General features: G+C 42.8%; 1 protein-coding gene across 1 annotated transcript in view; it reads right to left on the minus strand.

Moving 5' to 3' along the window:
- Iqgap2 (IQ motif containing GTPase activating protein 2) overlaps window positions 1-13,331 on the minus strand; it is a 216,928-nt gene that overhangs the window by 103,995 nt on the left and 99,602 nt on the right. The window contains exons 5-8 of the mRNA XM_005386040.2: window positions 6,663-6,730; window positions 6,040-6,153; window positions 5,180-5,358; window positions 2,077-2,164 (exon numbers count right to left, since the gene is read on the minus strand). Coding sequence (XP_005386097.1) covers window positions 2,077-2,164; window positions 5,180-5,358; window positions 6,040-6,153; window positions 6,663-6,730 — 449 coding nt within the window. The remainder of the gene's footprint in view (window positions 1-2,076; window positions 2,165-5,179; window positions 5,359-6,039; window positions 6,154-6,662; window positions 6,731-13,331) is intronic.

Consider the following 13,331-nt stretch of genomic DNA (forward strand, 5'->3'; position numbering starts at 1 on the left):
TCTACATTTAGAAAAAGGTCTAGCCCTGACCTGACAGAATGTAGCATGTGATGAACAGAATGTGTGTGGAAAACCCAAAGTGTAGGGTTGCAGTTCAGACAAAGCTGAAATGTCTGAGGACAGGTCCCTCAGCATTACACCAAAGGTGCCACTCAGGCCACTGCAATGGCTACAAGAAATGTAAATGCCCAACAGTTTATTGTAATAGCCTACACGGTTGGGAAAGAGCTGGCCACCACACTATCCTCTGTGGATATGAATGTGCACAACAGTCTCACTATCATGTCACTGAGCAAAATATGTTTTGGAGGGGTTTTTCAAGACTACTTTTAGTTCTGTGGGGCTATACATTTTCAGTCAGGGAGAGAGCAAAGGCTTTAGAATAACTGTGTTTAGCACATTTTTAAAGCCACCAAACATCGCCAATGTCCTTCCTCAATTTCAGCTGGTTACACCATTAGTGAAAACCCTCCAATGTCTTTTACTTAAAAGTAGGGGAGAAGCATAGCCAACTTGGTATTAAATTTGTGATCAACAAACTGTCATTGAGTATTAAAATACTTATTTATATGGTGTTTTATTTAACACAAAAAAGACTATCGTAGTGGTTATACACATTTCAAAAATAAAACATGGCAAAGGCTACGGAACCACTTCTTCAAGCTTATCGACCTCAGATGTTATTCTACTGGTAACATTAATTTCTTCCCGTAATTCATTTCTGTCAAGTATAATAAAATTCTCAGCTTTCAAACACAGCAGAGAGACCTGAAATCAGACCTCACATATCATCACCAACATGTTCAAGATTTGACAGGCATAGGACATGAACCAAAATGGTAAGGTGTTGATTTTCAAATAGTCACTCATGGGCCGGGGATATAGCTCAGCAGCATAAGTGCCTGCCTGGCAGGTGCAAGGTCCTGAGTTCAATTCCCAGTACCAAAAAAAAGAAAAAGAAAAAGAAAACTGTATAGCAAGACACCATCTCAAAAAAAAGACAAAAAAAAAGTCACTCATGATCTTTCATCTGTGTGTGTGAATTCTCAAACTCACTCAGTTGCTAGCTGCCAGACATTGACATTAACTGCCCCAGGCTGCTCTGATTACTGTTTGAACCCCTGATGTATCTCTCCTACAACCTGGGACACATTTCTGAGTAATACCTGTAGGTGTATATTTCTTTGAAGGTGTTCAAAGCAATAAAGAACATTCCAAATTGTCTAGGAAGTTACATCGAGGGCAAGGGTTAGGACTATAGAAATCAGTGGACTCTCCAAGTCTCACTTTGGCAGGCGGTTCATGTGCTTTATTAAATGGGCCAACTGTCTTCCATTTCTTAGGTTTTTTTGCAGGGCGTGAGGATTAACAGGTTGTTTAGTTTGACTAAGGAAAATAAATGTCAAATGGAGCTCCTTGTGCCTGTTCTGGTGTTCTAGTAAAAATAAATTTTACTCAAGAAAGGAAAAGTCTAATAAACAGATTCATGGGTTTAACTTTGAAGACGCTTTCTTTAACTGAGTTTTCTGATCTTTCCAGTCACACAGCTGGGTGCAGCACTAAGAGGAACTGAACTCACTGACTCCATGGGGCTCCGGGACAGGGGACTCGGACCTGCCCCATGCGACTTCATCTGGGCCGTCACTCACTCACACTAATGCTACAAAGCTGTGTGAGAGTGACTCCTGCAAACTGCAGGCCACTGCTTGGGGAAGAGAAGGGTCAATAATCTCTTCTACAGGCCCAGCAGAATGCCACCCCCTAGTCACAGGCGAGGAATGGCAAGCCTGAAGTCATCATCAGTAAGCTTCACTATCATTCCAGCGAAGGGCAGATTCAAAATATGACGCGAACCATACCTGTGAGGAAATGGAGATAGGCCCTAACCAACCCAGAACAAAACTCAACGGGAAACTGTCAGACGTCGTGCCAACAGGTCAATGTGGCCACTCAGTAGAATTTCCATCCCACAAGGGCGCTTTACAGTACAGTTTGGAAGTTCTGCTGGAATTCCAGCAAAGAAAGTCCCCCTCTTATAAAAGACACCCGCCCACCCCCCCTCCGCCCATTACTCACTGTTAACTTTATCGATGCTGCCTTGGATTTCCGCTTGTGTCAGCAGTTCCTCATATACGTCCCTCTCTTCTTCTGAAATACAGTTGTTCTGCAAAACAAAGTCTTCACTGATTCCCGAGATTCAGTAAAATGTTTCCGAAGCTTGAAACACAAATGAAAACATGAGAAGGGTGAAGGAAATAACTCACTATTGTCATCTGAAGTCAGTACAAGCATTTGAGAAGAGCCTGCTCCGGGCAGGGCCCCGGGTGACACACACAGGCCCCATAAGGGTTACACAGACGGGCAACAGACCCAAGGTGCTCTGAAAAGGGCTATGTTTCCAGGTGGAAAACAGCAGGCTGGATCACTGAGTATTGTTGCTTTTTGATTGAAAAACAGTTGAATATTGACAATGTCTTTTGATTCAATCTGATAAGATCAAGAACACAAATAGTGAACATGTAGAGGATGGAACAGGTTCTAAAAGAGAAGTAGATTCAAACTCAACTGGAAAGAAAAATTTAAAAAGAGGTAACAGTTCAGGAAGGCCTGAAACATGATGAGGTAAGGGAATGAGATGTGGGTGGCAGAACTTAGTCACACGGTGACATGTGGCATATTGGGCCACTTTGCATGGAGTATATATCCAGGGTTAGCAAAAAAGGTGGGGAGGTCACTTGCATAGCACAGAGGCCTCCGAGGGCCAAGCCAAGGACCTGTACTCAATTCAGCAGCCACAGAAAGTCAGGGGCAGTTTGGGCAGTGTGACATCAGATATGCCATTAAATTTCATTCTGCAGAGTCGAGCTCTGCGAAGAAAGCTTGGAGAATGCCAGGAAACAGGGAGATGCAGGAGCCAGGGGCTCCCGTCCTGTGTCAGGGTGGTGGGGTAAGGGAAAGAGAGGTGCTCCTCTGGCTCACCTGCATCAGGGAAGGAAAAGCTGTGAGATACTAAAGCAGTTTCTTTTAGTGATGGTGCTGAAGCCGCAGCAAGAGCTTAATGAGAAGAAAAAGCTGGTGAGAAAGCAGAGGATCAGTGCTGACAGTTCTAGCAACCAACCAGTCAGGAAGTTGGGGCAGTGCGGAGTTGGGGTTACAAGGAGCTGTCTTGCCAAGGAGAGACACTCAGAGAGGAAGGTGAGGGGTTGGGAAGACAGTACATTAAACACATCTCCCCTAAATGTCACCACACAGAATTATTCACCTCTACTAATAAATATAAAGGTGACTAGGGCACAGGGAGTCACGGGTGGGGAGCGTCAGTCTTCCGACTGGCTAGCTTCCTGCCTCATAGCTCCCGGAGGGTGGGCCCCCAGTGCATTGGGAGCCTCTGGCAGGGAGCGCCGGTCTTTGCACCGGCGGCTCACTCCCGGCCTCGTAGTTCCCCAGAAGGAGGGCTTCCGGCGCACAGGGAGCCACGGGTGGGGAGCGCCAGTCTTCCAGCTGGCTAGCTTCCTGCCTTGTAGCTCCCAGAGGGAGGGCCCCCAGCGCATGGGGAGCCATGCAGCGGCTAGCGCTGTTGCGCGCCAGCCCTTAGGCCGGCCACTGCTGCTCTATTGAGATCTATCACGACACAGAGAAACAGTGACACAATTGGCCCACCATGCACCGACTGCAGTTGCCCACCCACGGATGTGTGTGAATCATTCAAACTTTGAACAACCCCTGGGAATATATGTCATACAATGGGCCACTCTTGCTCCTGCCATTGAGAACTAGAAAGGTCCAGAGCCAGCAGAGGAGCAGCTGCTGAACAAGGACTCAGAGAACATGAGAATGCAGACTAAGCCCAAGGAGTCAGAGGTCCAGTGGACTGGGGTCACCAGAGCCGCTCGGAAGCTGTAAACCAGGAGGACCTTGCACAATACTTGCACAGACTCATTGGAAGCCATTCTTCCCCTGACAGTACAGGCTGTGGTGGAGCTCCGGAGAAGTCTGCAGCAGGATTCCTGCTGCCTGTGCTGACAGTTGGGGAGAGGACACTAACTGGTTGTGGGGTCCCAATGCAATGGGAGGCTGGAGAGAAAACGCTACAAAAAATGGCTTTCGCCCCAGATGGCTCACTTGATTTTTGACAACCCTTGGGCTGTAACTACTTGTTAGATCCTTCTTGTGTATCTCTGTCTTCCTGAGAAACCACTTTGAAGATACCACCATGTATTACAGCAGTCATTAATATTTTCCTACTAATCTATCCATAACTCTGTAATGTTTGTATTGTTCCTATCCTATTTCATAAATGGATCCATGTTTATTATTATGTGTTTCCTACAACAACCATTGAGAATTATTGAATGATTATTCAGTAGGTCACTCAAGTATAGTTCTATTTATATTCTTTAGAAGCCACTTTGAAGATACCTAAGTATAGTACAACTATTGATAATCTCCTACCTCTTTTGTCTGTAACTCACTATCATTTGTCTATTTGTTTTCCTGAGAAACTATCTTATAGATAACAATATGTATAACAATAACCATTGATAATTTCCTACCACTTTGTCTGTAATTTGGTAAGGCCCTCCTATTATTATGTTATCCTTCGTTTACTCTTTAAAATAAAAAAAAAAATAAAGGTGACTTGGCTAGCTCAGGGGCTGCTGCTGCTGACATGATCTATCTGTCTGTCTATCTATCTATCTATCTATCTATCTATCTATCATCAACCTATCATCTATTGTACAGGGATTGAACCCAAGGCCTTCGCACTGAGCTACATTCCAACTCTTTTTTAAATTTTATTTTCTGCCATGGTTTTGCTAAGTTGGGAAGCTGCCAACTTTGATTTTGTATTCTTCCTGCTTCAGCCTCCTGGAGTGACAGGATTGCCGGTATGTGTCACCATGCCCTTGCAAGGCATGATGTTTAACTGATACTTCTACACTTCCTGGGTAAATGCAAAGTTCAGATCATGACCTTCAACCTATAATCTCCTTCATAAAATAAGATCAGTCTCACTGCGTTAGATAGTATATGGTTGTCTTCAAGCTTACATTTCACCAAAACCCACTGCCTCTGGCTATAGAGATGACAGCCTCTTGGCTCTAACATTAAGGCTTTCTCAAAGTTATGCATTACCATGTTCATTACTGTATTTGTTACTTAGGTCTGAATTAAGTACCTTCAGCTTCGCATTTTCCTCTTTTTTTCTTTTAGCTCCCCAGAGCTCCTTCTGATATTCCTGTGCCAGGCTGTCGTCCACTAAAGTCAACACTGCATTTGGGTTTCTTAGTGTTACAATGGTCTGCTCTGCGATTCCCTTTTCTATAGCTTCATTAATGGCTATGACTGCTGCATGCACTGAAAAATAAAGAGAAAAGAGAGGTTTTTTTTTTTTTTAATCAACAAAAGCCCACACGGACAGTTGCGTTGACAGTGTGTGACATCAAGCAATTTTACTGTCTTCTGTGGCTTCTAGTAAGTAGACACACACAAAAAAGGGACCTCAAACCCATGACAAACCCTGTCCACATGCCTGTCTGTCTCTGGTCCTGTCCCGCATCCCTATTCATTCACCCAACTTGCACCAGACAATTAAAATGAACCAAGAACTCCGTCCACCACTAGGGGTTCTGCAGGTACCAGCACATTCCTGCTCTCTGGTCAGGGCAACATTAACAGCTTTAAGGTAACAAGCTAGCTCCAAGAGTGAGCCTGACAGTGAGCCTCCAACCCTGCAAGACTCAGCGATGTACATGACGCTGAAATCTACAGACGAAGGAAACAGAAACACTTCGGAGAATGAAGACATTCCTGGAACCTCTTAATTCAGGCTGTGCAAGTGGCTGCCTAAAGCCCCCAAAGCAATGACTTGGTTACGCTCTGACATCCTCAGTCAGCTGTGATGTAAGTACAAATAATAAAAACTCTCAGGGTTCTTAATGTATCTTTTAGGCACTCTATTTTATGTAATCAAAATCAGCAAGTACAGTACCGGTAAGTTGTATGCCAACGGCAAGTTTGGGGTTTAAATAGACTTACATGCAGCTTCATCCACAGATAGTTCATTGGCCAAAATGCCACCTATTTTGCTGAAAGATGGCATCTGTATTCCATATTTCTCAAGTTCTTTTCTCATATTACTGATTTCCTCCTCTAAAAGAACCAAACAAACAAACAAACAAACAAAATCAAAGGAAGCCACAGAGATAAAGGCAGGGATAAATAATACAATGGCATAGAGAAAGCCCTTCCTTAGGAGGGTGGGGTCCTTTCTAAACCAGGGCCTTAGCCAAAGAAAAAGAAAGAAAAAGAAATAAAAAGAAGCCAGGTGTGGTAGTACACACCTATAATCCCAGCACTTGGGAGGCGGAGGCAGGAGGATCCCTGTGAGTTGGGAGTTCGAGGCCAGCCTCAGCTACACGAGATTCAAACCAAAAGTGAAAACAAAACCAAAACCAAGATCTTCAGGAAGAATCAAGTCTGCATTTCTTATTTCACAAATGTAAGGAAAGGGAGTTCAGGTGAGGACAAATAAGATAGGTAATTTTCTCCTCTAATCAATAAAGAGGAAAAAGGGGAAGTAATAACATCAAAGTGAAAGCGAAAAATACTGGTCCATTTTTTTAGTAACCCCACTGTGAAAAATGTATAAAGAACGTTACCTGTGAAGTCTACTTTGCCCAGGAGATCCTGGATCTGGGGTGCTATCCCTAGTTTGAACAGATATAAACTGAAAGACAAATACCAAATTGTCAGAAATCATATGCTAATAAACTTTAAAATTATAAATTACATACGTCTCAAAGGCTCTTTTAGCTGAGAAGGACCTAAGAGATATTGCATTTGACTTATTCACTTTACAGATGACAAAGCATATGTTGAGCTTACGTGGTCCCTGTTTAAAGTGGTCCCTCCAGTTTAAGCCAAAGGCCGGTCTTCCATAGCACACAGCATTTCTCTGGGATAAACTAACTCTCCACCATTGATTTGTAAAATGAACAAGAAACACAGCTAATATAAAACAGTAAGTACAAGCCCAATCAACATTCCTACAGATATCCCTTCCATGACTCATATTTGGTTGAAAGTACTATAGCTTGAATTATATTTTGCTTTCCAATATTCCTCCAAATATTTATTTTACATGCTCTGAACCAATAAACAGAGTGGCATGACCATCCTTGGTTGGATGGGATGATGTTAAAGATAAATGACAATGTGCACATATTTAAGATGGAGAATAAATTGTGTATGCTTAAAAGTGAATCCCTTAGGTAGTAAAGGCAGTCACCATGACAACCACTGACCTACCCTAACCTATATGAAGACTTGAGGATGGGCATCTAAATTCTATCAAAGCCACAGGTCATGTGCTTTCCCTACTTAATCACTAACTGATAGCTGTGTTGCATATTTATCCTAATTTCCCCAGCTCTAGCCAACTAAAGAATTCTGTATTCACCTTCTTATCAATTTTGGTAAGTTTATGATAGGAGGCTTTAATTAGAAGTTAGAAAGTATATATAATAATATATGTGGGGAACAATCAGAATAATTTTGATGGCTTCAGATGTTAATGTGTGATAGATCTCAATAGTTTATAAAATACATAAAATCTCACATTAAAGAAATTCAAAATCAAACCTTAATGGTATTGAGGCAAACTCTTAAAATGTATGATTAGTCACTGTAAGTAGTTTGGGTTCAAATGGATTCTCTTTGGTCATAATTTCTGTAAAAAACAATTACTTAGAAAAGTGATATATGATCAAATTAAAAACTAGGGTTTCATGATTTTAAAAATTACATATAAAATCATCACCTGGAGTTAAACATGAAATATTTTTACATAAATCCTTTTAATGTTGTTTCTAGATATATCTATGAATTTACATATCATTCAGCTATATGGTGCTTTTCTTAAGCCACTGCTGGGCATTTATATTGTCACTAAGTACTGACTATGGTAAATGAAGCTTCAGTGGACCTACTTGTCCACAGACACACACATTTTGTGTATATTTTTTATGCTATAAAAAAACTCTACAAACAAAGGCATGCACACAACAAAAGCTTTGATGTGTACAGCCAAAATGTGATCCTAACAAGAGTTAGACTCATTATCCTTTGTAAGGGTTAAGAATAACTTTTTCCTTTCTGCAGGAGAATCTGACCTTCAGTTAACTTTCTAGCTCTGTTCCCATAGGAACGGATGAAAGTGTACTGTCAACTGTGCTGCCAGCATCACCGCGCAGGAGGGTAACCTCGGTTATGACCGGAAAGAATCACGCATTCCTAACTGGCACTGCAGCTCTGGGCACTCCTGAGTTCAGTGGCCTTTATAACGATAGGTACCTTGCAGGGAACTGTGAAGCTAAGCACTGGGGACTGTGAGAGTTGACATGGGCTCCTGGTGTGTGAGCATTCTGAGCCAGGAGGCTTAAACCACCAGTGTGAGTCCCACGCTTAGCACCCAACTTGTCACCTAACGTACCAAAGAGCACAGCTTCCAGAGGGCTGTATGCACAGCCGGTGGGGGAATACCTAGTGCTGTCCCACCACTTCTGGGTTTTGGGCAAGCTCACCCTTCTGAGCTACTGTGCCGGGTGTGGCTTGTGGTGGTCTCGCCAGCTGACTGTGCAGCTAAGCCCAGTGACCCCCTGGTGGGCACGCTACTTTGCCCCCAGTCCATCTCACTGAAACGGCATGTTAGTTATATCTGCATTTCCTTTTGTTAGTGGTAAGGGTAAGCATTTTCTCATACATATACTAGCCAGTTATATTTCTGCCAGGAAATACTTAATTCATCAATTTTGGAATTTTAAGGGTTGGGAGGGGGAAGGATTTACCTTTCTCTCATTTTTCCTTTAAAACACAACCCAAAGACCGAGAACAAATGGTCCTATTTTTATGATATGGTAGTTTTAACTTTAGTGCTAAATTCCAATGTGATCTTATCCAAGGGGAGACATACATTAGACTCTGAACAGTCTTCAGACGAAACAGCCACTGTATCTTCATAAATCAAAGCTAGAAAGACAGTGTACATTCCTCAGCTTATGTTCCAGGTCTTTAGAGATTGTCAAGATAATAAAGGTGTTTACTTTTCTCAGCCCCTGAAGACTTTCCCACAAAAAGTTCATGCCAAACAAGTCATCATAACTAAAACTAGATCATTATGAGACCATGCTGACATCTTCAAAACCATGAGATTTTATAAATCATTTCTCAACTCCTTATTACATGGGAAATATAAAATCAAAAAGGAGTTCCCAGGTGGGGGAGGTAGCCCAGTGTTACAGCGCTTAACTAACACGCTTAACCAGCACTGCAAAAATAAACGTAAACAAGTAAGTGGGAGACCCCACTACATAGTAGACACAAAATGTTAACCCCTTCACTTGCTCCTCTATAGCAACAGGAACTACGAAACGAAGCAGAATTTAATAGGTAGAGTAAAGCCGTAAAAGAATTCTAGGGAAAAACAAATAAGGCATCACTTAAGAAGTGAGGATGGATTAAAAAATGATCAAAAATGTACTGTTGTATCCCTTTGATTTCTTTCACAGTTACATTTCCCTTTCCTACAATTTAATTTGAAAGTGCACCTGAACTAATTTTAAAAACTATAAAAATTTCAGTGGGAAAACATGAAAATGTGACACTTAACAGTAAAAATAGTAAAACTTAAATAGAACACATACATGAAATGTCTTCTAACAACAAATTTTATAACCATTTCTAGGACTTACTGTGCTGCTTCTATTAGTATATTAATGTCCAGTTAACGTTTTAACATACCTCAAAATTTATATCTTTATATCAAACCCTAAACTACTATCAGTTACCCTTCATATATATCCACTTCTGTTTCTTCCTCTATGCAATGCAGAGATAACCTAGAATTTTAGATTCCTGCTTTTGTTTTTGTATTATGCACAGAGAATTAGATAACTCTGAATTTTCTTCTCTAATTTCCTTGATACTAAATTTTCCTCTTTAATTTGATCTCTTACATATAAGTGCTCAATACATATTTATTAAAGGGGCAAAAGGGAGGAATCAGGAATTGCCCATTCTTGAACATTCTCTTTTGTTCCTGGGGTGCTGGCTCTGTTTAGCGGATCTAGTGCCCCATCCACAGCGTCAGTTTCCCTTAACGGCCTGGCGTCTTCTGATTCGGGCTCCTCCTGGCCTCTGGGACTTGCTCTTCATGCAGTGTTGGATGCAGGTCCCCGTACCAGGGACCTGCACTGGCGAGGCTGGGGGCAGCGGCAGAACCGACTCCGGGAGAGCGCCTGTGTCCTGGTTCCTTTGACCGGGGTCTCCGGGTCCCTTCCTGAGTCCTTGCTCTCTTGGGTACTGGCACGGTCTCCTGCCACTGGCACCTACGCTCGTTCTCTAAGGGGCACCACAGGCCTCACGGGCCCAAGCCCAGCAACTGCCCGCTTTTCTGGCTGCGTCTGCCTTGCACACACCCCTGCCGCACTGCAGCGCTTTCGGCTGTGGATTTCTCCCCTCTTCTTGTCCCATCTAATTCCACCTACTCCCGACTCTCTGTTGTTCAAATTTCTGGCCAGTGGCTGGCATTCCTTTTTAATGCAAGTATATATATTTTAAAAATTACTACTTTATAGTGATTTCATCTACATTTTGAAATGCACTCAATGATCTTGATTCAGCTACTTTCACATTATATCCTCCATCCATTTTTTCATTCAATTACTATTTGTGCAATGTCTCCTACATAAAAATGTTTTTCTTTAACATGCTGTCCTTAAAGTAAAGCTGAGGCAGGAGAATCGAAAGTTTGAGTCCCATGTGGGCAACTTAGCAAGACCTTGTCTCAAAAAAAAGTGTTTTGGTTGCCACAAAACATAGGTTTGTCAGAAAGATGAAATAAAAGGTTTACAAGTACATTAAACAAAAGTGTAATCTTCCCTTTTGATAATAAAAAAATTAGGTGGCTATTTCCAGTAATACTTTCTACTTCTCCAATGAACATTGTAATATTAATACAATCTCACAATAAGCAAATATCCTTGATAAACTAAAAGTTACCACAAGGTGGTGCTGGCAAATTAGCTTTTTGGATGCAGGAATTTGATTTTAAATTTATTTTAAATTCTTGATTTTTTAAAGCGTGTATGGGTCAAGTAGAAATCTTATTTATACAGGCCAGACAATATCATTTGCTACAATTTTTTTTTGGGGGGGGTTGAATTCTTGAGACAAGGTCTCACTATGTAGTCCAGGCTGGTCTTGAACTCACTATGTAGCCCATGCTGGCCTTGAACTCACAGAGATTCTCTTGCCTCAGCCTCCTGAGTGCTGGGGTTACAGGTATGTGCCACCACACCCAGCATTTGTTGCAAATTTAAAACTTTACATATATTTTCTATTTAGCTTTAATTTTTAGCATTTATTATCACCAAGTTGAAATTTAAACTGTTAGCTTTTAAAAGATTCCTTTGCTCAGTGTGGAAGTCTTACACCTAATCTCGGTGTGGGAGGTCCTTCCAGGCAGAGTCCCTGAAGGGGCAAAGGTCCATTAGGAGACCGCCTTGCCCAGCATTCCCACACCCAAAACAGCCAGCAACAGCAACCTGCTCCTGCCCAGGCAGTTCATTTCAAGGAAGGCCATTCATTATCTGCAGGATATAGGAAACTGAATCTTAATCTTCTTTGAAAGCTATCAATATAAAATATACCAATTATACACAGCTTTGAAATACTAAATTTATTAAGCACCGTTTCATGTCTAGTAGCTGACTCAGCAGGCTGGCAGGACTCCTAAGGAAGTCGTGGGATTAACCTCACTGTCACACCCTGCACGTGAGAAAGCACCTGGGAGCCACAGAGCCCCCGAATCACATCGGCAGGTGCTGCTCACCTGCGCCCTGACTCAGGCAGTCAGAGACGGCAGGGAGGCAGCTAGAGCCTCACCAGCTGATGGTCTCTCACTTGCACAAATAACAGTAGTGAAAGTCTGAGAAGTAATAAAGTTCAAAAAACACTGTTAGTTTTTCCTGCTACTTTCAGTTTGCATATTACAAGGTTCTAGAGAAATGAAATGCAAACCTGCAAGGCTGGAGCTGCTCATTTGGGGCCATGCTGTAGGGTGTTTGCAAATCAAAGGCTCCTGGCAGAGTGGAAAGACAATGGGACCACGGCCCAGCCCAGGGATAGGCAACATCTCCAAGTGCAGCCCGAGCAAGTCTCGGGATCCGAACCTCCATTTTCTCACCTGTGAAATGCATGACCTGGCCTGAAATCACTTCCAAGGCCCGTCCAGACCTCAAGCGCCATGATTCCTCATCTCAAATGTTTTAGACGTAACAGCTTGGTGGCCTGTGCTGGAGTTCCAGCCTGGCCCACTTATCCTTTCATTTCCTGGTAGTAGGGAAATACACAACTTCCTCCTACAGTCAAAGGCTGGCTGAGTGGGCACCAGTATGGGCCCGGCTGTTCCACTTTGGAATTTCAGCTTGACTTTCCCTAACTGGGTGCACCTGAGCAACCTCTCTGTACCTCTTGGTTACAAACTGAGGTCAAGAGTAACAATACCACCATTTAAATATGCTGAGAAAAGCAAATGCGATTACACTGGTAAAGTACTTTGACCTGCAGAGCCCTCTAAGTGCTGCCCTTTGTTTTTGTCATTACTGGTAGGCCCTTTGTTAAGCCATCCTTCGGGCACGTTTACCGACAGTCCACTTCCATGGTTCCTCCACTCTTCCCACTGGGAATCTTTCACCTTCCCCCCCCCCCCCCCCCATCCCCGACTTCAAGTTGAAATGGTTTCATCAACTGGACTGGATTATTTTCCCATCTCAGTCACACCACTGCCAAAATCCAGGGTTCTAGGGCGAATTTTCAACCAAAAACCACAGGAATCCTGAGAGAGCCTCATTGTAGGGAAATCAGTTCAGTCAAATCTCTGCAGCATATGTGCCATATTAGGTGAGAGGATGCGGCTCACAGCCCCAAAGTGCTTCATAGGACAGAGGCAGAGCCCCAGTACTAACTCAGACAGAAAGAGGAAGACGGGGTGGGCCATGTGGGGCATGGAAAGGACCCCAAACAAGGAGGGTTCTGAAAGATACGGCAAGGTACAACTGCCTCCCTCCCCTTCATCTCAAATACTCCAGTCACTCCATCTCCTGATATTCCTGCTGAGACCACAGGGTTAGAGTCTTGCCCTGAGGCTAAGGATCTAGCCCAGGACAGCTTGTTTATAAAGGCAAATCTATTTACTGTAGAACACCCGCCACCCAGGTGTTTTCGGGAGGAGTCAGTTCATCTCCCAGGAGGAAAGAGTTCGAAGAAAA

Source organism: Chinchilla lanigera, unplaced genomic scaffold, assembly GCF_000276665.1.
Source record: "Chinchilla lanigera isolate Chin_1 unplaced genomic scaffold, ChiLan1.0 scaffold00024, whole genome shotgun sequence".
Classification (NCBI taxonomy): domain Eukaryota; kingdom Metazoa; phylum Chordata; class Mammalia; order Rodentia; family Chinchillidae; genus Chinchilla; species Chinchilla lanigera.